General features: G+C 31.7%; 1 protein-coding gene and 1 long non-coding RNA gene across 4 annotated transcripts in view; one reads left to right on the top strand and one right to left on the bottom strand.

Annotated features, from left to right (window-relative positions):
• The window catches only part of LOC145279856 (uncharacterized), a 1,383,997-nt gene that overhangs the window by 238,259 nt on the left and 1,119,386 nt on the right, over positions 1-26,352 (bottom strand). For all 3 annotated transcript variants that reach the window (XM_080131300.1, XM_080131301.1, XM_080131302.1), the window contains one exon: positions 7,223-7,409. In XM_080131300.1, coding sequence (XP_079987426.1) covers positions 7,223-7,409 — 187 coding nt within the window. The remainder of the gene's footprint in view (positions 1-7,222; positions 7,410-26,352) is intronic.
• The window catches only part of LOC145279861 (uncharacterized), an 88,727-nt gene continuing 79,223 nt past the window's right edge, over positions 16,849-26,352 (top strand). The window contains exon 1 of the long non-coding RNA XR_013868474.1: positions 16,849-16,915. This is a non-coding gene — a long non-coding RNA (uncharacterized LOC145279861). The remainder of the gene's footprint in view (positions 16,916-26,352) is intronic.

Here is a 26,352-nt window from a genome sequence, read left to right as displayed (position 1 = left end):
TGTTAGACGTCAACATGAGATTAAACAAAGCAACGACTTGTTGGAGGCAAGTAAATTTGGACTAAACTATATATAATTTAGTAAATGTTTGAAATTTGTTTAAAAACATTTTGATTAAAACAATTGTTTGTGCACATTTCAAAACACATTCTCTTCAGAATAAAATTGAAAGTATTCTCAAAAAGGCTTAATCAGCAAATGCTTTTTACCATCACAATTTATCCCCCCTCCCCCCACACACACAAATTCGAACATGTGGGTAAAAACTGTTATATGAGGATAATTATTAATCTCATTTTCTTTCAAAATGTCTGCCGTTAAATGTATGCTTTGTAACAACTATTTGAATTGAAGCATTTTTTTAAAACAAACTCGGAACATTTACTAAATTATTTTATTTTGAGCTCTGCTAGTGTATACATTATTAGGCTCCTGTAAAGGTAGTAATGATTTAAAAAGTTTAAAAAATATATGACCTGGGTGCCTATAGAATTATATTTGCTAACTTTATTCCGTATTTAATATACATGAATGGTTGATATGCCGTAAAACATGAACAAACAACAATCTATGCCTGACTTGGCAAACCAGTTTAAATTATTTATGTCAAAAAGTGTTTCTTGTATCACCATTTGATGGTATGTGTGATCCTGTTCTAAGGTATCAGTAGTCATCATCCACAGCCTACAGGTCACCCCATTTACAAGGTGAGATCCTGAATGAGCTTTACACTAACCAGACTTTTACACTCTAGTCTTTTGTCTGTAGGGTTATCTAAACCAAAATCAATTGTATCTTAGTATGAAGGTGAACATTTGAAGCATATCATTGAATGACAATAAAACTAAGCTAACAAGGTTTTATGGACTAATATATATATATATATATATATATATATATATATATATATATATATATAATGCTTGTATAGATTGATTTCCTAGATGGAAATCCAATGAAACCCACGTGATTATTAAAGGGTGCTCAATGGAGGACAGAGCTGGTATATAGTCCATTATTATACAAGCATTATTGGTTACATATGTGCATACATGTTTCAGTGGAATCCAAATTCAAAGATACCACTTCATCAGACCCAAAAAAGGACGACATTCCTTTTTTCACCACACCTCCCTCCAAAACCTTCACTGCTCACATTGATAAAGTATACACAACAATTTTTTTCAGAGTGTAAACCACACCCGAATATATTGTATAAAAACAAATGTAATCTTGACTCTCGTTTCAATATCGCCATTTTTTTGTCTGATGAAGTGGTCTCTTTGAAGTGGAATTCTACTGAAACATGATGTATGCACATATGTAACCAATAATGTTTGCATAATAAACGGACTATATATATATATATATAACTTACGGTACAAAAGCTACCCAGCACTTTTAAAATAATATATGAACAAAACCTAGGAGCTCTTTTCACCAAAAAACTCATCAGAAGTTAATCGTTGGTTATCAAAAGATGCAAAAGAAAACGAATTAAATTGTCATGCAAGAACAATTACTCGGAGATATACGAGTAAAAAGAGGGGGGTAGGAGAAAAGGCGAATGGGAATTTGTGTGAAATATATATACAATAATATAAAATATATATACAATTGAGATGGAGGGGGTATGAGAACGATTAAAATATATCTCCGAGCAAGTTTTATGATTTAATGAATTATTTCTGTCGGCAAAGCGACAGCTTGCATGAAAAAATTGAGACTGACTTCAAAATCTTTAAATGATTTTGAGAGTCATCCCGGTGCAATATTTTGAAACAATCATAGGCATTGGCAGAAGCTGGATTTTCGATTAGATGTTGGCTAATGGCAGATTTCAAGGCAGAAGAGGGACGAAAACGTCGTGACTTGCCTAGTTTAATTTCTGTTGATGTATGTTGGTTAATGCATGTCTGCAGCGCACTGGCAATTAAATTAATAAGCAATATTACTTTGCGTGGTGTGGGATAAACCGTCCTTCATAACTAGGGGGAATGCAGATCTTACACCAAAAACCAATCATAATACGATAGATGGGAAACAATTTGTAACAGACTTAATAATATGTTTGCCCAAACACTGATCAGCAACTTCAATCCATGGTAGTTTGAAATTAACAGGACATTTGGACGGACCCAGAATTGTATTTTTCTACTTAATTATTAATAATATAATTAATCAAATTCTCCTGATAACCATTACGAATGAAAATGACTTTGACATTATTCAATTCATGTTCGAGCTTGTTGGAAGAACAAATTCTAAGGGCTTTATACACTAATGCCTTAATAAGCCATATTTTTCTAAAGATAGGCACAAATGAATATAAAAACTATATAAAGACCGGTAAAAGTCAGTTTGCGATCAACTATAGTAAGAAAAGAATTCTTACTACGCTCAATCAAGACATCCAAGAAAGGTAAGCAACCTTCATTCTATTTCTCCATAGTAAATGATAATGCTGTGTAAAGAGAATTGAGATTATCAACGAAAATTGTTGCTTCACTCTCAAAGGCTGCAAAAGTGCCATCGACGTATCTGAAATATATTGAAGGCTTCAATCTATATAATTATAAAACTCAAATGATCTTGTAACGATGTATGTAACTTTCCGGTTTACAACATCTGGTTGCGCATGCGCGCATGACCTGCGCACTGAAATATTAACGTTATTATTTCGAAATTATTATTTAACATGGGAAGTGTGGGGTTTAAAATAACTTAAATGTAAAACAGAAATGAACGATGTAAAAGAAATTAAAAGAGCAGACAGTATTAACAATTGTTTATTTGGATAATTTAAACGTTAAAAAAAAAAAAAAAAGAACAATTGGGACGCAGAAATATTAATGTTATTATTTCGAAATTATTATTTAACATGGGTAGAGTAGGGATGTAAAAAAAAAGAGAAAATATATCAAAATTTGAATTTAACTATAATAAGTATTATGGTATCTGTTCAGTAAACATTTACCTATAAGTATGGCCAACCACTTATAATTCAGTAACTGTAATTTTTTTTTCAAAAATAATCAATTATAATAAACAGAACGACTCATAGAAATCTATCTATATTCTTTTTTCATTTTAATATACTTTCATAGAAATGTTTCTGTTATGTCAAAAAAAACTATTTTCTTTACGTCAGAAGTGTCACGCTCATACATGAATTCCATAGCTAATATAATATACTGACTCAACGGGTCACGGGTAGTCAAGTATATTATTAAACAGTGTTGACTTATAGAATCCTGCAAAAATATCTGCTAATGCAGGATTCAGGGGGCTTCCCATATGAACCCCGTTGATCTGACTGTACATAACGTTATCAAAGCTAAATTTTACTGACTTAGTACTAAGTCAGTAGAATTTAGTTCAACAAAATATATTTGAACATGAGTTCAACAAATATATTCTTAGGGAAAGGTAAGGTGGGAAAAGTTAGATTGCTATTATAAAGTGATTCGGCACTAATACCAATACAATAGGGTGGAAACGTTTAATGAACACATGACGTTGTTCGCAGAACTAGGTTGGAACTTATGTAAAACCTCAACCAACCAGAATGAATCAGTAATGCAACATTTAGTGTATAGAGCATGACCTAGTTCAATAATAGTCAATAGCCTAGGCAAGCCACGTCGTTTTCGTTTCTCTTCTGCTTTGGAATCTGCCATTTGCCAACATCTAATTGAAAATCCAGCTACTGCCAATGCTTATGAAATGAATTGTTTCAGAATATTGCATCAGGTTGACTTTCAAAATCATATAAAGATTTTGAAGTCAGTCTCAATTCTTTTACGCAAGTTGTCGCTTTGCCGGCAGAAAGAATTTGTTAAATCATAAAACTTGCTCAACGATATATATTAATCGTTCTCATGCACCCTCCACCTCGAGTGTATATATATTTTATATGATATATATATATATATATTATTGTATAGCTACTTCATTTACTCACATAAATTTAATATACGAAAGTATAGATTTATGCGTAAACTTTAAGTATTTACTTCAAAAGTGCTCAATATTAGGTAGAGCTAGTTAGTAATTTATAAAATATATATGGCGATTAAGCTACACTGAATATTCTGCGTTTCATCCACTATAGGATACATATATAAAAACAAGAAACAACCACAGAATTCGCGCATAACATATATAAAAACAAGAAACAACCACAAAATTCGCGCATAAGGCTGACGAATCCTATAGTGGATGAAACGCAGAATATTCAGTGTAACTTAATCGCCATATATTATTGTATATATTTTATATTAGTGTATATATATTTTATATTATTGTATATATATATATATATATTATATTAGTGTATATATATTTTATTAGTGTATATATATTTTATGTTATTGTATATATATTTTATATATATATATTTTATATTATTGTATATATATTTTATATTATTTTATATATATTTTATATTATTGTATATATATTTTATATTATTTTATATATATTTTATATTATTTTATATATATTTTATATTATTTTATATATATTTTATATTATTGTATATATATTTTATATTATTGTATATATATTTTATATTATTTTATATATATTTTATATTATTTTATATATATATATATATTTCACATGAATTCCTATTCGGCTTTTTTTCTTTTTTCTTTCTTTTTACTCGTATATGTCCAAGAGTTAGCTCTTGTGTGGCAATTTAATTTTTTTCGCATCTTTTGATAACCAACGATTAACTCTTGATGAGTTTGTTAGTGGAAGGTGCCCCTAAGGTTTGTTCGTATATTATTTTCAAAGCACTACATATATAAATATATATATTATATATATATATATATATATATATATATATATATATATATATATATATAATTTAGAAACAACCCCAATGCAGCAAATATATTTATTATAACATTAATATTATTTTATCGGTTGTATGGGAGGTCTTACACGTCTTTCGTTGAATAGTAGAGATTGACTCATCAGAGACCCATATAAATCTATTAAAAAATACATCCTTTTTGGGGGGTCCAAAGATGGAAAGGAAAATAGAAGATCTTTCTTTTTTCTTGTAGTGTATAAGTGCTATTATAGGTTACATATAAATCGTTCCAGAACGAAAAAAAGAATTTGAAAGCATATTTTAAGAATTTAAATTTGGAAACCACACAAAATGCAAATAAATTTTTTCTTGACTTTCATTTTAAATTTTTTTAATAACATATCCATCGTCACAACAAATTTAAAAGTATTGCCATTATGAGTAATAGCGTCCTTAAGAAAGGTCTACCAAGAAGAAAGGACCCTACTAATCATAAACAACTGGTAATACCTTTATTTGCTGTGAAAAACTTTTGCTCTCAGACGATGGATATGTTATCCGATAAATTTATCAGGAAAATAAAATGAATGTTTTTTAGTAAACAAAATGTTTGCATCTTAGACAAGGTTTTCAAATGTATTTTACTTATTTTCATACTCACACACACCTGCACACACACACACACACACACACACCTGCACACATATATATTTAAGCAAACATTGTTAAAATAACAGAAAGCACAGCTTATTTTTTCCGATCTTTTTTTATTTTCACGGAAAAATGAAAAATAAAAAATATATAATTAAGCAGAATATTTGTGTTATTTTTAACACTGTTTGCTTAAATAAAAAATGCTGTCTAAATGCACATACACAGAATATATATATCATTAGATACGCTTAAAACTCGTGGTAGCCGTGTATCTCAAATATTGTTGGCTGCAAAAAAGATCGCAGATTTTGTTAATCTATAATATAAATCTCACCTGTCTGTTTAAATGCATGTATGTATGTTTGTATGTCTGCCTAAAACTTTTGACAGAGGCGACCCTTCGGAACGACAAATATGGAAAAATTGGCTAAAAACATTGATTCTTTCATCCTAAACTGAGAACTTTTCTACAAGAAGGAGTCGCTTTTTTCGCCGATATTTTAGCAAGTCATCCCCTCTTTTCAATTGACTAGCCTTAATTTAAACCTATGTCACTTCCGGTTTAGCGATGGACGCAACAGCTAAGATGTCACGTTTTTTATGTTCTTTTCCTCCTTCACGGTACAGGTTCAAACCTGCCTACTACCACTTTTTTTTGCTCAAGCACACCTCTAAAAATCCGGACAACACCGGGCAACGCCAGGCATCCAGCCTAGTAATTCTATAGAAGGGATTTATCTAGCATTCTAACAATGTGAACAAACAAATGAATTCTTCTATTCACCTCATATCTTCCAGAGTTCAACATTCAAACCCCTTGGGTTAATATTCACAAGTAACATGAATTAGAACAAATGTGTAAAAGATGCTGCCAAGTCTGCTGCAAGAGATATGGTCTAAGTGATTTCAGGTAAAGAAACTTCTCACAGCTGTCAGTATCACTACAAAGCCACCATTCGCTCATACATGGAGCTTGTTGCCACATCAGCAACAATACTCCATAGATGACTAGTTTCTCTCTAACCTTATAAGTCCCGTACTGTCTATCATGCTCCAACCACCTTCCCATCACCACTACGTTGCATTCCTATGCTTGTTTTACAAGTACTTCCACAAAATTGGTTCTGATGAACATATTACACATAAATACCCGACAACAAACCTGACAATCAGAAAAGTTCCACCTCATTAACTGTAGAGATCCCCAAATGATGAAAAACTTTATTTCCTTAAACTACTTGGCTTTAGAATGCCTTCCCAACCTCTCCTGACTGTAACAACATGCAGAAATTTAAATGTAATGTGAACAAACATCTCGCTGCTAAACTTCCGACTTAAGATGCCCTCCCACCCTATAAATCTGACCTCTAATTTACAGCTTTCCCTTACGTTTCTGTGACAATATTCTTTACTTGGAGTGAACAAAAGTAATAAATAAAATAACATAAAAATGTGTACATTTTTCTTTTTTTAATGAAAATCGCTCCAGACAAGGCATGAAGCCATTTGATGTAAAGAGCTTAAATATATATACTACGTGAAGGTTAAAACTAGCCAATGATAAGTTTCAGATAGATAGATTTCGACTAATAAAACAGCAACTCTACCTCCTTTGTCAGAAACATCACCTAGGGAATGTAATAAATGGAATGGATAAAATAAAAGAAATACGAGTTACAAGGCTGCCAAAAGTAAACCCAAGGAGACCACAAACTGTTCTCCTAAAACTGAGGACATACGTACCCTTTGCACTAATCGACTCAATATTCTTATAGTAATAGACGCATGCATCTTTGAGGATGCAATAGCGTCTGCGCCACACTTTCCTGTTCAATCCCATCTTGTAGAGATAGCCACTGCAGTCTGGCCGCTTGATCTCCAGGGCTGGAATTCCGACATTGTGACTCGTCACATCAAGCCAGGAATCTTTCTACAAAAACAAAAAAAAGATTTTAAATGACATAACATTCATATTATTTTATTGGTTGTATGGTACGTCTTACACATGTTTCGTTGAATGGTGTAGATTGGCCAAACAACTCATCAGAGACCTATGTAAATCATTCTTACTTCTCCCCGCTTTCGCTCTCATATTCTATATCCTCCCTCGCCCCAAGGTTGTTATTGAAAAGGGAGTCATCATTGCTTGGTTATTGGTGAGTCCTGTCTTTGGGGATTATTTTCATTCGTGATGTGTTTGGAAATTTTGGAGATGAGAATTGATGATGATGTGGATTATTCAGACTGTTGTCCTCATCTTGGATGTTATTCTCATATTTCGGCTAGTGTAACCTCCAACCTTCTTCAGGTGCATCTCGTCAAACTCTAGAATCTATGTGGGATTTTGATTGAAACCCTTTCTTTAATACATGCAGGTAAAGTGCTCTTGTTTTGTCAGCCATGATCAGGAAAAAGTTTTAAGTAAATCGAAATTGTATTCTTAATATCACTTGTACTGACAACTTGTACTTATAACTGGTTATTACTTAAACACATATATTTATTCGATGTGCCATTACTAAAGCAAAAATTTGTTTATAGCTCCTAGAATTCATACTAGAATTGTCTGCAAAGAACCCACAGTGCACCATATAAAAAAATTGTTTGCAAGAACCCATGATACAACATAGAAAAGAATTGTTTGCAAGAACCCATGATACAACATATAAAAGAATTGTTTGCAAGAACCCATGATACAACATAGAAAAGAATTGTTTGCAAGAACCCATGATACAACATAGAAAAGAATTGTTTGCAAGAACCCATGATACAACATATAAAAGAATTGTTTGCAAGAACCCATGATACAACATATAAAAGAATTGTTTGCAAGAACCCATGATACAACATATAAAAAAATTGTTTGCAAGAACCCATGATACAACATATAAAAAAATTGTTTGCAAGAACCCATGATACAACATATAAAAAAATTGTTTGCAAGAACCCATGATACAACATATAAAAAAATTGTTTGCAAGAACCCATGATACAACATATAAAAAAATTGTTTGCAAGAACCCATGATACAACATATAAAAAAATTGTTTGCAAGAACCCATGATACAACATATAAAAAAATTGTTTGCAAGAACCCATGATACAACATATAAAAAAATTGTTTGCAAGAACCCATGATACAACATATAAAAAAATTGTTTGCAAGAACCCATGATACAACATATAAAAAAATTGTTTGCAAGAACCCATGAAACAACATAGAAAAGAATTGTTTGCAAGAACCCATGATACAACATATAAAAAAATTGTTTGCAAGAACCCATGATACAACATATAAAAAAATTGTTTGCAAGAACCCATGATACAACATATAAAAGAATTGTTTGCAAGAACCCATGATACAACATATAAAAAAATTGTTTGCAAGAACCCATGATACAACATATAAAAGAATTGTTTGCAAGAACCCATGATACAACATATAAAAGAATTGTTTGCAAGAACCCATGATACAACATATAAAAAAATTGTTTGCAAGAACCCATGATACAACATATAAAAAAATTGTTTGCAAGAACCCATGATACAACATATAAAAGAATTGTTTGCAAGAACCCATGATACAACATAGAAAAGAATTGTTTGCAAGAACCCATGATACAACATAGAAAAGAATTGTTTGCAAGAACCCATGATACAACATATAAAAGAATTGTTTGCAAGAACCCATGATACAACATATAAAAAAATTGTTTGCAAGAACCCATGATACAACATATAAAAAAATTGTTTGCAAGAACCCATGATACAACATATAAAAAAATTGTTTGCAAGAACCCATGATACAACATATAAAAAAATTGTTTGCAAGAACCCATGATACAACATATAAAAGAATTGTTTGCAAGAACCCATAATACAACATATAAAAAAATTGTTTGCAAGAACCCATGATACAACATATAAAAAAATTGTTTGCAAGAACCCATGATACAACATATAAAAAAATTGTTTGCAAGAACCCATGATACAACATATAAAAGAATTGTTTGCAAGAACCCATGATACAACATATAAAAAAATTGTTTGCAAGAACCCATGATACAACATATAAAAAAATTGTTTGCAAGAACCCATGATACAACATATAAAAAAATTGTTTGCAAGAACCCATGATACAACATATAAAAAAATTGTTTGCAAGAACCCATGATACAACACATAAAAAAATTGTTTGCAAGAACCCATGATACAACATATAAAAAAATTGTTTGCAAGAACCCATGATACAACATAGAAAAGAATTGTTTGCAAGAACCCATGATACAACATATAAAAAAATTGTTTGCAAGAACCCATGATACAACATATAAAAAAATTGTTTGCAAGAACCCATGATACAACATATAAAAAAATTGTTTGCAAGAACCCATGATACAACATATAAAAAAATTGTTTGCAAGAACCCATGATACAACATATAAAAAAATTGTTTGCAAGAACCCATGATACAACATAGAAAAGAATTGTTTGCAAGAACCCATGATACAACATAGAAAAGAATTGTTTGCAAGAACCCATGATACAACATATAAAAGAATTGTTTGCAAGAACCCATGATACAACATATAAAAGAATTGTTTGCAAGAACCCATGATACAACATATAAAAGAATTGTTTGCAAGAACCCATGATACAACATAGAAAAGAATTGTTTGCAAGAACCCATGATACAACATATAAAAGAATTGTTTGCAAGAACCCATGATACAACATATAAAAGAATTGTTTGCAAGAACCCATGATACAACATATAAAAGAATTGTTTGCAAGAACCCATGATACAACATAGAAAAGAATTGTTTGCAAGAACCCATGATACAACATAGAAAAGAATTGTTTGCAAGAACCCATGATACAACATATAAAAGAATTGTTTGCAAGAACCCATGATACAACATATAAAAAAATTGTTTGCAAGAACCCATGATACAACATAGAAAAGAATTGTTTGCAAGAACCCATGATACAACATAGAAAAGAATTGTTTGCAAGAACCCATGATACAACATATAAAAAAATTGTTTGCAAGAACCCATGATACAACATATAAAAAAATTGTTTGCAAGAACCCATGATACAACATATAAAAAAATTGTTTGCAAGAACCCATGGTGCAGCATATAAAAATGCTAAGTTATAATCAGTTCTAAGAGAGACTTCAAGTCGAATGGAAACAAATTTTGTTGAGCTGTCCTCTTAAATAATCAAATTCTCCCTATCATCACAGTTGTCTTACCGGTCATCTCACACTCATTAACTTTTATCTTTGAGTGGCTTATGGGCCTTGATAAGTAATGATTCCCTAGTAAAAAATAAGTGACAATCTTCTGGGGGTTGATGGTTCAATCTTGAGTAAGAATACAATTATGAATTATTGAAGCTTCTATCCTGTCATGGCTGATGGAACTAGAGCAATCTTTCCCCATCGATAAAATAAAAGGGTTCACAGTTTGACATTCTGCACAGATGTACGAGTTCAATATACAGATTTTTTTCAATAAAAATTACTCCAATGCATGAAGCTACTTGATGTAACGAGCTAAAAAACACAAAAAAAAAATAATACTTCAAGATAAAAAAACCAGCCAATGATCAGTAGGAGATGAATGAATTTCAATTTAGAAAGCAGCAATTATTCCCCCTTTCTCAGAAACATCGCTTATGGAATGTGAGGATTAAGGGACAAAATAATGGAAGCAAAAGTTATGAGGCGGCTGAAAGTAAACCCAAGTTCTACTTTCTACTCTCCTGATTATACACTTGCAGAAGTAGGAGGTTACATCGGCCGACACGTTGTGAGAACAGTAGTTTGAATAATCGATATGAAATAAAATTAAAATGGTAATGAACCACAGGTGAATGTCAAATGTAACAGCTCACGACAGATTCTTTGAGATAAGCTTCCAAGATGGCTGAATGTAGTCATTTTGAAAAACATTTAAAAAAGAAATGCAAAGATAACTTGATGGGTTAGCAATTAAGTAGTGAAATTCTTATCTATGTAAAAATTTATGGGTCGACCTAATGATTTTAAGTGCAAAGCACTGACTAAGCTCGAATAATCCAATCTCTTCTTTTTTTTTAGTTAGATATGATGCTGGAAAAGTTTCAGGTAGAAATATATAAAAAGAATGAAGCTAGAAGCAAATTAAAAACCAGTTTTTTTTATGTGATTTAGAAACTAATGTCTACATTAAAATTGAAGAGGATGACAACGTAGAAATTTATATTGATATTAGAAAAAAAAAGGACCCGTCGGGCCATCCACTGAGCTTGCGTAAGTTTCTTTCAATCAGAAGAAAGTGAGTCGGCACAGCCAGTTAAATGTAAAAAAAAAATAAGGCAAAAATGAAAAATGAGTCTTTTGCTGTACATTGAAGAGTTCTCACACATATATCACATCTGTTCCCTCCTTTCTATTCGGATTGTTTCCATCTTCTTCTTACATACCTTCAAAGTTTTCCTATGTGGCATTTTGTTCACCTTAGGGCTACAGAGAGATTCACTTCTTCTGTGTCTTCACTTTCGCTCTTATCTTTCTGCCCCCTCTCCTCCCCAGGTTGTTGTTGAAAGGGGAGTCATCATCCCTTGGTTTTTGGTGAGTCCTGTCTTTGTGGATTCTTTTCATTTGTGAGGTGTGTCATAAAATCAGTTTGTCACCTCATGTTATAATATTAGGTTGGTGCAAAAATAATGTTTTTTGACGTTTAACTTCGAAAAAGCATAACACTTTCCATAATAAACTTTGTTAATCGAAATAAGAATCATTAGAATCGACACATTTTTGCCAACGAGAAACAAGTTTATTTATCCCATTAGTATATGAAATTATTTGAGCATATATATATATATATATACTAGCAAAAGTACCCGTTGTATTTTTTTTTTAATTTTTAAATTTTTTTATTTCCATACTTTGTGAACCAGGTGCGAACGCAGATCCCAGAATTTTAATGAACCACCGTTCTGCCAGATCAAAGATACCCATTCCCGTGTCTCGATACATCTTCTATCATTATATGCAATCAGTTTTTTAAAAATAGTCAACCATATAGGAGCCTATTCGTGACCATACACACATACATACACACAGACATTCAGCTTTATATTATATATATATATATATATATATATATATATATATATATATATATATATATATATATATATATATATAAATGTGTGTGTGTGTGTGTGTGTGTATGTGTGTATAAAGTTAATGAGAGATACCCCCAGCAAAGGGGCTTAACATTTACTTATATATGTATTACAGAAGATCAGAGCAACATAATTGGTCCGGATTCTCTTCAGCCTGAAAGAGGCAGATATAAGCAAAAAGTCTAATAAAAAAGGTCATTTATAGGTCTTCTTTGTTTGGATTTGAAAACGAAGATACTCCTGTTGCTCTGATATTGTGTAATACATACATATATATATATATATATATATATATATATATATATATAGAGAGAGAGAGAGAGAGAGAGAGAGAGAGAGAGCGAGAGAAGATATATTCTTGTGTTAACTGTTAATAGAATTCTCATCCAAAACCAAAACCAAAAATGTTCTTATGACTGACAAATTTTCAGGAAGTCTGACGATGTAAAAAACGAAAATCTAATCTCAGAATAATGTCTAAAAAAAAAAAATTGCCATTGCAGGGATTCTTTCAGATATAAGCACATGCAATTAAAAAAACGAATAACTTTTAATTGAACTGTTATTTGAACTGCATTACCTTCTGCGATTAGCTTCTTAATCACTGAACCGGTCAGACCTATTGCATTCACTTGCACAATAATACCACTGTGAAAGGTATGAGCCTAACCCTCACCAACTATAAATAAACTGTAAACTTGGATTCCATGAACCGTTTCCAATAAACATTTCATTTCAGCTTTAAATAACCCTAAAAGGGTTAATATCTCGAAAAACATACAAAACTAGGGTTATGAGACATTCCGAACTCTATAATATGTAACTCATCTTGGTCTTTGGGCTGAGATCAGAGTGCAGAAGTTGTTTTATTCTTTGTTGGTGAAGAAAAGTTCTTTCTAGACTGATGGAATTAAAGTAGAACCCCGGGATGCAGCATTAATTCGTTCCAGGGTTGGGATTTTAAGATGAACTCGCCGTATGGGGAGCCTAAGCAAAATTTTAAACAGTACATATTAAAAATTAGTAACAAAATACAGTACTGTATATATTACACACATATATAATCAAATAACATTATGAATAACACCGTAAGGCGGGTTAAATAACGTAACCAGGGGCTGGAAAAATGTATTTTACATCATAACCTGAAAAAAAAAAAAAACGCATTCCATGGCCACCTATGCCGGGGTTCTACTGTACTCGTTTTATTCCGATTCAGCAGCTGGGTTTTAATAATACTAAACATACAGCATAATCGCTTTAACACATCGATTCTCATTAAATCACCTAAAGCAACGTGAAACCTGGCTAGTACCAGATGGGTGACCATTTGGGAATGTTAAATGCTGCATGTCATCTTACCATGACCATGTAAGTTGATATATTAGCAGGTTGAGACCGCTTGTGAATTTAATAATCCTTATAAACTTTGAGCTGGATTCTGCTCATATTAAAACTGGCCTTGTATTTAACTCTCTCGTCGTGCAGAGGCAAGTAAATGTGAGTACATCCTCCTGTTTTGAAAACACAATGGATACTCCCTTCCCCTTCTCCGAAAAGGTACCTTGATGATGAGTATATACTGAAACACTAAGTGTACATATGGTCAAATCACGTTGGCATACCGGTTTTCATAAAATCACTGAAGTAATCATCTGAGAATACCAAGTATTATAATGATACTCAATCTGCATGAATTAAAATATCATATTTAAGCGTATCTTACGACCAGCCAACGCCGAGCGGCCTACTAGTATATATATATATATATATATATATATATATATATATTATATATATATATATATATAAAATTGATAAAGATAAAAAATAATCTTTAAACAATAATAATATCAAGGTAGCTAAAGCTCTAGGCGTTGCACTTTCAACTCTTCTTCATATATACATAAATATATACACACGCACACATATATACACATAAATATATATATATATATATATATATATATATAAGTGAAACAACATTGATACACACATATAATATTGGGTTTCACTTTATACACACACATATATATATATATATATATATATATATATATATATATATAGCTTCTTATGGTAACTTATTAAAACCAGAAATATTTGTACATGCTTATAGAGATAGTTGATAAGTAAAAATTATCTAAAATATAGATACAAGTTCATTCCAAAACTATCCATATATCTTTATTGTTTTGTTATTCTCTAAGAGTTTTTTTTTTTTTTTAGTTTGATTATTATTTCCCATCGGAAGCTGTAAATCAGTTTGCTTAGTTCTTGTTTTTCCTTTTTTTTCTTCTTCTTTTGTCTCATGCATTTTCAATGAATACCATTTATTTTCAAGGATTTTCTATTGTTTTTATCGTTTTGTTTACCGATTCATCTTTTTCGCAAGATGTTCGACTGTTTACAATAATAGATAAAGAATCCCGGACAATGCAGGAACGGAAAGTTTCATGATGTGTTCAGAATCAGTTTTCAAATGGCGAAAAAAAAAAAAAAATGAAAAATGAAGATTTCATTTCAAAATAAAAGCTCAATGTTATCAAAACACGTACGTTAAGACATCAGGGCCTTTTAAGAAAAATATAATTTATATTTTGATATTTTCTATGATTTAAATCATGTGATGTATTTTGATCACAAAGTAAGAAATCGATAATTATAAATTTTGAACACAGCTGTTAGGCATAAGAATAAATAATGTGGGCTATATTTAGTTTGATTTAGTTTCATGCAAAAGTGGATGGTAGTAAAAATTCAGATAATTTTTGTGATATTTTTAGAATAGATATTAGACATAAATTAATAAATATTTTTAGAATAGATATTAGACATAAATTAATAAATATTTTTAGAATAGATATTAGACATAAATTAATAAATATTTTTTCAAATTTCAGTTTCTTTTTGGAGTATTTTATAAGGATTTTTTAAAGATTTTAAACGTTATAATATGAAAATCCAAATATTTATATATATATATATATATATATATATAAATAAATGAAAAATCCAAATATTATATATATATATATATATATATATATATATATATATATATAAAGGAAAAATCCATATATATATAAAGGAAAAATCCAAATATATATATATATATATATATATATATATATATATATATATATATATATATATATATATATAAAAAGGAAAAATCCAAATATATATATATATATATATATATATATATATATATATGTATATATATATATATATATATATATATAAATAAAGGAAAAATCCAAATATATATATATATATTATATATAAATGAAAAATCCAAATATTTATATATATATATATATATATATATAAAGGAAAAATCCAAATATTTATATATATATAAATGAAAAATCCAAATATTTATATATATAAATGAAAAAAATTATATATATAAATGTTTATATAAAATCCAAATATTAATATACATAAATGTTTATACAAAACAAGACTTATTCGCCACCAGTTGGGTCACTTTATGTTATATCTAGCTATTCCCTCATATTTATAAACGTGATACTCGTGACGAGAAGATATTTAAAAAATCGCATAAATTGATCGATTCTTTTTTGTACACAAGGAAAACATTTTGTGCGAAAGTTTATTAATATGAAAAATATATGGATAGATTACTCTGAATCGTTTCTAACATAAAACTTAATTATACTTTCATAGGCACGGCCAAAACGGAAGATGGGAGTAAGTAAGTTTTGAGGGAGTCTCTCTTTAAACTTCTACTAAAAATCAAGTAATTAATCATTACAAAATTTTTACTGATTATCAAGTGAAGAATGAACTTTATAATTGTGTACTTTTTTTCATAATCGATATTATATTTTTCGCCAACAAACCCCCTTTCTTTATTTATGATTACAGATATGCTTCAAATAACAGCCGAAACTGAACAAAATATATTATATTGTGGGGAGGGAGAGATTATAGATAAAACAACAAAAAAAAAACACTTGTGCAGGTATCAGATTTTAAGGCTGAAAATCCGAATTTTAAATATGTTTGAATTTTTATCTTTTGTGTTTTGAAGTGAGAAATTTGTTGAATATGTTAATAATAATTATTCTTTTAGATTAGCAAAACATATATATTTTCATTATTTTTACGAAAAAAACTACTTTTAATTCTTTGAAAAATAATTTAATACTTTCCTTTTTATTGCAGATATACTATTAAAGAAGAAATGCTTTGGAGAATCGATACCAAAATAGAAAAAAATCGGTAACCGCGCTTTTTTTCTAAAAATACTATAATTTCTTTCAGCAATTTGTCGTTACGTCACCTATGGTAGACCATAAAGCCTACGAACATTTGTCCCCCCTCCTTTTCCTTTTTGTTGTAACTTGCACTTGTGTATGGGACTTGCATCTACCACACTCTTGTCTAGAAACACTTGGACCTGGTGGCAAGACAGAATCAAAACGACCAAGCGTGATATGAGATACAGGAATTGTCTCCAACACATACGGCATCTCGAATTCCCAAAATGGTCACCCATCTGGTACTGGCCAGTCTGATTGTTGCTTAAACTACGGGGGTTATGTAGGCAACAAATATGCATGTGTGTGTGTGTATAGCTTATCCAAAAAGAATTAAACCTTTATAAAGTTGATTCTTCACTTAATTGTCAAAACAAACGTTAAAAATGCATGAAAATTTACAGGACCGAATGAACTTCATTTAGGCCTATAAAGGCTTCCATGGTTTCTTCCAAACTATCATTAAATTTTGGATTCTTTAATTTCGCCACGCGAAATCTATAGAGTGAGATAACAGATGGAATTATTTGAAATTCGTGTACTTATGTTCTAATATTTTTTTGCACATTTTATAGAAAATCACCCTAAATCTTATTTAGACAAAAATTAATTGATTCAAAAACCTTTAAAAAAAATATTTAAATGTGTTTATTCATCGAGACAAAAATTGCGGTGAATGGCCTTTTTTTTTTAATTTAAAAAGTTTTATATTAGTCTGTTTTTCATATGATAAAATTCAGGCTTTTATCTTTCTGAGAAAAAAAAGTTGCTCAAGAGTAATAGATTTTAGTTCGTTTTTAAAAAAACAACTACCGCTCCAGAAGATATCTCACTACTGATGCAATTCTCTATCTGTATAAAAGCCAAGTACGTCCAAGGATGGATTACTGCTGCCATATCTGGGCAGGAGCTGCTAAAAACAGCCTATCCTGCCTTGACAGTACAAAATAAACTTTGTGGCTTAGTAGGGGATGCCCTTTTCTCTTCTCTGCAACCTCTCTCCCACAGAAGAGACGTTACGAGCCTGTGTTTGTTTTATCGTTATTTCCATGGCAGGTGCTCGTCCGAGCTCCAATCTCTGGTCCCCTTCGCCTATCTTTCACAAAAACACCTGTCTAGCTGAAACCACTCTTTATCTGTGCCTAAATAAAAACGTAGATTCCATGAACAAAGCTTCTTTCTAAGAAGTGCACGCCTGTGGAATTCTCTTCTGTTTGCCTGTTTCCGACCTGACTACAACTTGGATGTCTTCAAGTCCAACATAAACAAATACCTGATGAACCGCCCCTTTAAGTAGACACTTTATCAAATCTCCAATACTAACTATTACTACAATACTCTCCCATTGATTACTGTACACGCAATAACCCTTATCCCCGTGTGGCTTCCGGGCCTTGATAAGTGGTGACCTTCATGTAACCCCCCCTCAAAAAAAAAACTTGGTTTTTCTTCATTTTTTTGGTCGTGCCTTTACTTTATGTGATTAACTTCGCTTATATATATGAGAGCAAATAATTAATAAAATATGTTAAAAACACTTTGAAAAAGAGATAAAAACATTTAATTTGAAAAGGAAACACTAAATAAGTGGATATTCCTTAATCCGCGGAGTTTATATAGTATATAAAGGGGGGTAGAGCAATTTTCTATAGAGCAGAGTGTATTTTAATGTTATAGTAAAAATACTAATTTAATTAAAATACAGGAAAAGAATAATGCTCGTTGTAAAGCCGATGTATCAAAGCTCAATAGGCAAATATCCTAGAGCTACTTTTATGTTTGGTAAGGTGATTGATAGTTTATAATTCAAAATTAAAATTAAAAATCCGTTTCATAAGAAGGAGCACAACAAAGCCAAAAAATTTTACGATCGTTTCAGAAATTATGTTTTAAAAAAAAACACCTAATATTTTGCTGATGAAGAGACTTTGTTTTCATAAAAAACTATATGCTAAAATCATTGTCCTTGGCTCAATGTCTGTCACAATAAAAAACATCGCTTCCGAAACGATCGTACAATTTATTGGCTTTGTTGTGCCCCTTCTTATGAAGCGGATTTTTAAATTTAAATTTTAATTTTGAATTATAAATTATCAATCACCTTACCATATATATATATATATATATTGTGTACAGAAAGTTGTTAGTTGAGACAGATCATTGGTACAGTCGGTTTCAAGCCCGATAATAAGGCCCGTTTAAGGTATCCTTATCAAGCTCTCTTCAGCCAATATTCGTAGACAGATCATTGGTACCGTCGGTTTCAAGCCCGATAATAAGGCCCGTTTAAGGTATCCTTATCAAGCTCTCTTCAGCCAATATTCGTAGACAGATCATTGGTACCGTCGGTTTCAAGCCCGATAATAAGGCCCGTTTAAGGTATCCTTATCAAGCTCTCTTCTCCGACGAATATTGGCTGAAGAGAGCTTGATAAGGATACCTTAAACGGGCCTTATTATCGGGCTTGAAACCGACGGTACCAATGATCTGTCTCAACTAACAACTTTCTGTACACAAAATATAAATACGCTCTTACAATTTGGATTTTCCTTTTAATTGAGCACACTGCTGGAATTCTTTTTCCCAAAAAAAACAATCATATATATATATATATATATATATATATATATATATATATATATATATGTGTGTGTGTGTGTGTCTTCACTTGCTTTAAACTTATGTGCGTGTGATTATCTACACACACTTTCAACATAAAATAATTTAATAAAAACTATTTCTTTTACAAGAAGAAGCAATTTTTCATTTGTTTTCTAGAGTAAAAATAATTTAAGTATAACGCAAATAGGTTACAAATGTTTAGAAAAATAACTTCATTGACCTATAAACTTGTGTGGCATTTGACCTAGATAAGCAGTGACTCATTTCATATTATAACCTCTCTTATATGTAACATAAATGATTAAAATATTGATTATAATTTTTTTATTTATATATTATTTAATTTTTTAAATGCGAAACAAAAATTTAATCCTTTTACTTTCGGTCATTCTAAAGCGTATGGAAAAATTATTCTCCACACAAAATGAGGCTCCTTCTACAGAATTTGAACCGAACACAGTTTAATAATTTGCTTTCCAATAACAGCACCAGTTTTAAAGTGTAAGAAAGACACTAATCGACATATTTGTTTTTTATTGCTTTTACAATATACGTTAAAAAAAAATGGCGAATTTAATTATCAGTCAAATGCCTCAAGTAGATGTTTTTTGTTTAAACAAAAACACTATCAATAATTCGTTTGCAAACTATGCCGACCATCGATTGTTTTTCTTTCGTAGTTTACAATTTCCTCTTTGTTTTATGATAAGAAGAAATAGGTAAGAAGAAGAATGTGTGTAATCGTAAACTGGAAAAATGGTTTCAGCATCACAAGCATGTTGATCTGAGTTTTATATATGTATATATATATATATATATATATATATATATATATAGAGAGAGAGAGAGATGGATAGATAGACTTGATCTAAGGTCATTTGACTCTAATCAAGCAAGAATCCCTGAATTTCAATTTTTTATGAGATTACTTAAGCTTAAGCTCTCAATTTTTAACAAATTTTAAGCAAGGATTCTCCCCACAGATGCTAGGTTAAGCAGAGCCGAAAAGAAAAAGATAGCGAAATATCAAGGTTTTATGTACATGAAAAGAAACTGGAATCTTAGAAAGAGCTCTAAAGATTTAAAAAAATATATCTACCAAATATAGATTGATGTGGAAGCAAGTGCAAAAGACAGTCGCACTTAAAGTGACGATTAGAATCTTTAAAAAAATTCTTTGTTGGAATGTATGAAAAAGTGCGTGAATATCTGACATTTGGTAGGAAAATGTTATATATATATATATATATATATATATATATATATATATATATATATATATATATATATATATTAGTGATGAGACGAATCCAAAGTTTTTTTCCGATTCCGATACCGGTCTAAATTTCCAATTCCGATATGATTTCCGATTCCGATTCTTATAAAATTAATAAATAATTAATTAGAGATTAAAATATCCAAAATGTTTTTAAATGTAATTTAATTTCATGACCACAGGAGATCACAAGTAATGAAAAAACGTAATAATATCCCACATCTATATATCTATCACATAAAGCTACTTTGGTGAAATAAAATTTATTATTTTTATATACAAACATTGTGTCTGAGTTGATTGTTATTTACTGTCGTCGTTGTATTTTATTTATTTTTATTATAGGAAGAAGGTTTCTACCTATATTCTGGTATCTCCTTGTCTTGTCTCTCCGATTCCGATATGATTCCCGATTCCGGCAGCCCCATACCAGCACATGGATTTTTAAAAAAAGTTAGATCGTTTTAGAATCGAAACATCAACTTCAGTTTCGTTGCATAGGTTGGATTTTTAAAAATAATTGACACATTGGCTCACTGGCCTACATTTTGGCATACTTTTGGCAAACCAAAATGGCTGATTAAAATCTGGCGTGCCGGTGTCCCAAAAATAATTACCTGACGACTGGTATGCAAAATAAGTAAATTTGCCGATGTCTGTACGCGGCATACATGTATGTAAACAAAGATATTACTTGCTATAAACCATCCTTGGTGCATGAATATTATTTCCTGAGAATTTCAGTGTTATGTGATCAGTAGTTTAAGAGTTTACCTGTTAAATATTTACACAGACACAAACATGTACTGTTTTATTATTTAATTGGAATTCATTACTGAGATGGAGTATTATTTATTTATTGCGGACTATTATCCTCATCTTTCTTAGATGTTGTTTCACAACGTTTTGGCCAACTATTCCTCTGACCTTCATCAAGTGGTAACCGCGAGAGGATAGGAACTCCGAATCTCCTAACTGCATTCTCAGCAATTACTGTCATCTGTAGTTGTTGTCGTCTCACCACATTTCGGCCAAGTAAGCCTCTGGCCGGCTTTGGGTAGGATTGAAATCGCTATGAAGACATGTTTGGACATGTTTGCTGCAAAGCTAAAAATTAAAACAAACCAATAGCTATTACGTTACGCATGCATATTCATAATGCCGTCATTCACCCTTCAACTGGCAAAATCCATGTTTTTTAATTTCACGCTTTTGCACCGATTATTTCCCGGCTAACACCCAAATATAAAGTGTTGCACAAAATATAGTGAAAATAAAATAGCATATAGTCGGCAGTCCAACAAGAAAGCAGAGAGATCAGCACAAAGAGAAAGCGAAGAGGAACAGAATGGCAATGATAACTCAAAATCAAAATAATTAGATTTTCACATCTTTTTCTTTTTCTGGCTTATTTTTTTTTTTATACAAACAATCAGTACCCGAACGGTGCTGAAATAAAAACATATAATCCACAGACAGAATAAGGAGAAAATAAAGTGCCCCAGGTATTACGCTTAAAGAGTCTTTCAGTTTCTCCCCAGTAATTAGAAAGTCATAGAGAAGTTTTCTCGACTAAATGATCAATACGACGATCCAACGGGACCCTGGAAATGTAGGAAAGATGAGGGTTTAAACACAAAGAAGTTTTCTTGGCTAAATATTCAGTGGATGACTCAACAGGCATCGGCCGCATCCACGCGCCCTTAAAACATATAACAAAGTGGTGGAGGGGAGTAAGAATTTGGCATGAATCTGCAAACTAAGGCTAGCAAAAGAACATATCACCGACCTGTTTCTTTTTGGCATCATTCATAATCGCTTCGCTACACCAAGGAGATGTATCCGATTCGTTGTATAAAAGTTTCAATTTACAGAGATGGTTACGCATATCTTATTTCATTCTCGCCGTAATATTCAATGAGGGACCTCCTACCCCTTGGGGCAGGAAATCGCCCTCCATGATTGCTCCATGTGTGTTTATTGTGATTGAGCCCCTTTTTTCCGAGCACAAAGAAAATGCGTCCTTTCACGATATGCTCATAAGAGTAGTGGTAGATGGACAAAAATCGGAGGCCTGCAATATAAATGCTGGGGTCCCTCAGGGGTCAATCCTGGGCCCAACTCTCTTCCTGATCTACATCAATGACCTCCCTAAACACATACTTAAATCATTCGTTGACATCTATGCTGATGACACGACCATCTACAGCAATACATCAAAGGCTGTAAATGACAAAGTTCTCTCTGATTCTCTCTCCTCTGATCTCGAGCTCGTGGTCCAGTGGGGGAAGATGTGGCTGGTTACCTTTAATGCATCCAAAACCAAACTCCTATCCTTACATCATCAACGCTCTGATCCCCAGCTGGCATCAATTGTGATGGATGGCTCTCGTCTGGGTGAGGCCCCGTGTTTTGACAAGCTTCTGGGTTTGACCTTTACTCCTGATCTGAAATGGAACACGTACATCAAGTCTGTTGCCAAGGTCGCTGGAAAGATGGTGGGATCCTTCTACCACTCCAGAAGATATCTCACTACTGATGCAATTCTCTATCTATATAAAAGCCAAGTACGTCCAAGGATGGAATACTGCTGCCATATCTGGGCAGGAGCTGCTAAAAACAGCCTATCCTGCCTTGACAGAGTACAAAATAGACTTCGTGGCTTAGTGGGGGATGCCCTTTTCTCTACCCTGCAACCCCTCTCTCACAGAAGAGACGTTGCGAGCCTATCCTTGTTTTATCGTTTTTTTCATGGCAGGTGCTCGTCTGAACTCCAATCCCTGGTCCCCCCTCGCCAATCTTTCACGAAAAACACCCGTCTAGCTGAATCCACTGTGAAAAATTTCCCCCACTCTATATCTGTGTCTAAATCAAAACGCGGATTCCATGAACAAAGCTTCTTTCTTAGAACTGCACGCCTGTGGAACGCTGTTCCGTATGCCTGCTTCCCTCCGGACTACAACTTGGATGTCTTCAAGTCCAATGTTAACAAATTCCTAATGAACCGCCCCCTTAAGTAAACACTCCATCAAATCTCCACACTAACGTAATGTACTTGCAATAACCCTGAGTGGCTTCCGGGCCTTGATAAGTGGTGATCACTGTGTAAAAAAAAAAAAAAAAAAAAAAAACGACATCAACTGAGCGAGAGAGAAAATCTTTCTCTTTTTTCCTTTTTCGTTTTTCATGCCACATGCATGACGTCATCCGCTCCTTGGTTTCAATCGTGCATCATAACTAAAAATAGAATATCTGGCCATTAGGCAAATTTCCTCTCACCTACGTGATCCTTCACTCTGATTCAATGGTGGTGTTTACAGCTGCCCCGTTGAGTCAGTATATATACCCACACATTTTTAATGTCTATTTTTTCTGAATATACATTATTGTATGTTTGCATATATTTTATTATATGTTGCATATATTTTTTAAATGGTGAAAAAAAAAAAAAAAAAGAAAAAGCAGTTTTACAGTTCTGAACTTTTTAGATAAGGGATGATTGTATTATTTGGATCAATCGGACTAATATTCTCATCTTGAATGTTATTTGTACAACGTTTCGTTCGGTGTAACCTCCGACCTTCTTCAGGTGTATCAGTCGCCATGTTTGGTTAAGGAAACAAACACAGTCACTTACACACCTGAAGAGCGTCGAAGGTTACATTGATCGAGACATTGTGCAAATAACACCCAAGTTGAGAACATTAGTCCGATTAATCAAAATAATACAAAAGCAGTTTTATTTGAAAATAAAAGTTGAACGTTACCAAAATACAAATATGGCTTTTTAAGAAAAATCCAATGATTTGCATGAAATCATTTGAATGTTGGCATCTACATAATATTATGCAAAGTCATTTCATGCTAGTACGAACGCCATCACTTTTCACGGAGCTTTAAATCAGTTCAATCAGTAAAGTGGATGATTGGTGATTAATCTAATGTTGCCACGATAAAAAATTCTGACTTTAATGAGAATTGTAATCAAATCAAGTTCTCTCGAGCCATTGACTAAAATTTAAATAAATACATTTCATAAAGTGATACTCGTTTATTCAGTTAAAGAATGTTTAGCTTATATTTTTTTTCCGATAAGAAGACATATTTGTTTGTTTAAGGATTAAATTATTACAATTTTATACAAATAAATAATATACATACTTAACTTTATTTATTTAAAGAATATTTAGATGACATTGACAAATATTCAGAAAGAATTATTTTAAGTACATTGTATATTATGTACTGATAGACATTGGTTATTTCAAAAGCTGTATTCATGACAGTAAATTAGAAAATTTGGGGAGATGACAGTAGTCAAGTCGTTAATCACAAGGACTGACGACCTGGGTGTTTCAAGTTCGAATCCAGTTCGTTCCACAAAATCACTTTCACATAGGATGTTGGCAACCGTTCATAAGAAAGAATTTTAATTAGGAAAATACCGGGGAAACGAATGCAAACAATGGAATTTTTGGATTCATACAACATGCTGATGAGTAGTAAATTATACAGATTGATTTGGAAATTTCCACAGGCTCCCACTTGTCTAAGAAATAATACACGAAGACAATTTTAGGTTCGTACGTACGTTATCACCCTGTGCCTGTTTTCTCAAAAATGGGATCCCCCGATCCCCAAATATGCAATGCAAAAAAATAGAAATCAAGAAAAATTCATCTGATGCTACTGTTGTATCGAAGGTGAAACTGAAAATAAAATTGTGCTAGAATCAAAGCCAACATTAGGATTATTCTAAGTAAATATTACAGTGAGTACAAGGATTTGAATGAAAAGTAGGATATCAAAGATACCTGCTTCCCACACTTTTGATAGCCTTGTGCCTAATTTGTTAAAATTTATTTTTTTTGCACCCAAATAATTCATAGTGTAGTATCTGTTCTGTCCAATTATGGCATTGGATAATGTGGAACCTTATGGATTTGGGCAGAAGAATACTTTGCAGGTAAATCTCTGCATATATCCGATATTCATTGTATTTGAAAATTAATAATAATAATAAAAATAATAACTATTATTATTCTTATTATTGCAATAATTATAATAATGTACATATGATAGATACTTTCGTCGATTTTGACAGATGATATCCGTCACAACAACTAAGTTGTTTGGAAATCCACAGATGATTTGTTTATAGTCATGAAGATTTTGTGTAGAACCAACCATACTTTTTGGTAAAACTGCTAATCTCAATCGGTGTAGTGGCTGCCACACGACAAAGCAAAGAGTAAATCTCAGGTTTTACAGAGTTTTTCTTTTAGATGTATGGCTTAACGAAAAGGCGCATCTCTCCCACTAGTTTGATACATAAAATGCCTAGCATTGCCAAATAGTCATAAATCTGGTACTGGCCAGGCTCCTCGTTGCTTAAATTTGGTGATCTGACACGAACCGATGTGTCAACACGATTATGCTCTATATTGACTGATTTTCTATATATATATATCTATCTATATAATTATAAAACTCAAATGACC

This window comes from Euprymna scolopes, chromosome 7, assembly GCF_053919585.1.
Source record: "Euprymna scolopes isolate OS-2025 chromosome 7, ASM5391958v1, whole genome shotgun sequence".
Taxonomy (NCBI): domain Eukaryota; kingdom Metazoa; phylum Mollusca; class Cephalopoda; order Sepiida; family Sepiolidae; genus Euprymna; species Euprymna scolopes.
This window is presented reverse-complemented; position numbering and strand designations above follow the sequence as displayed.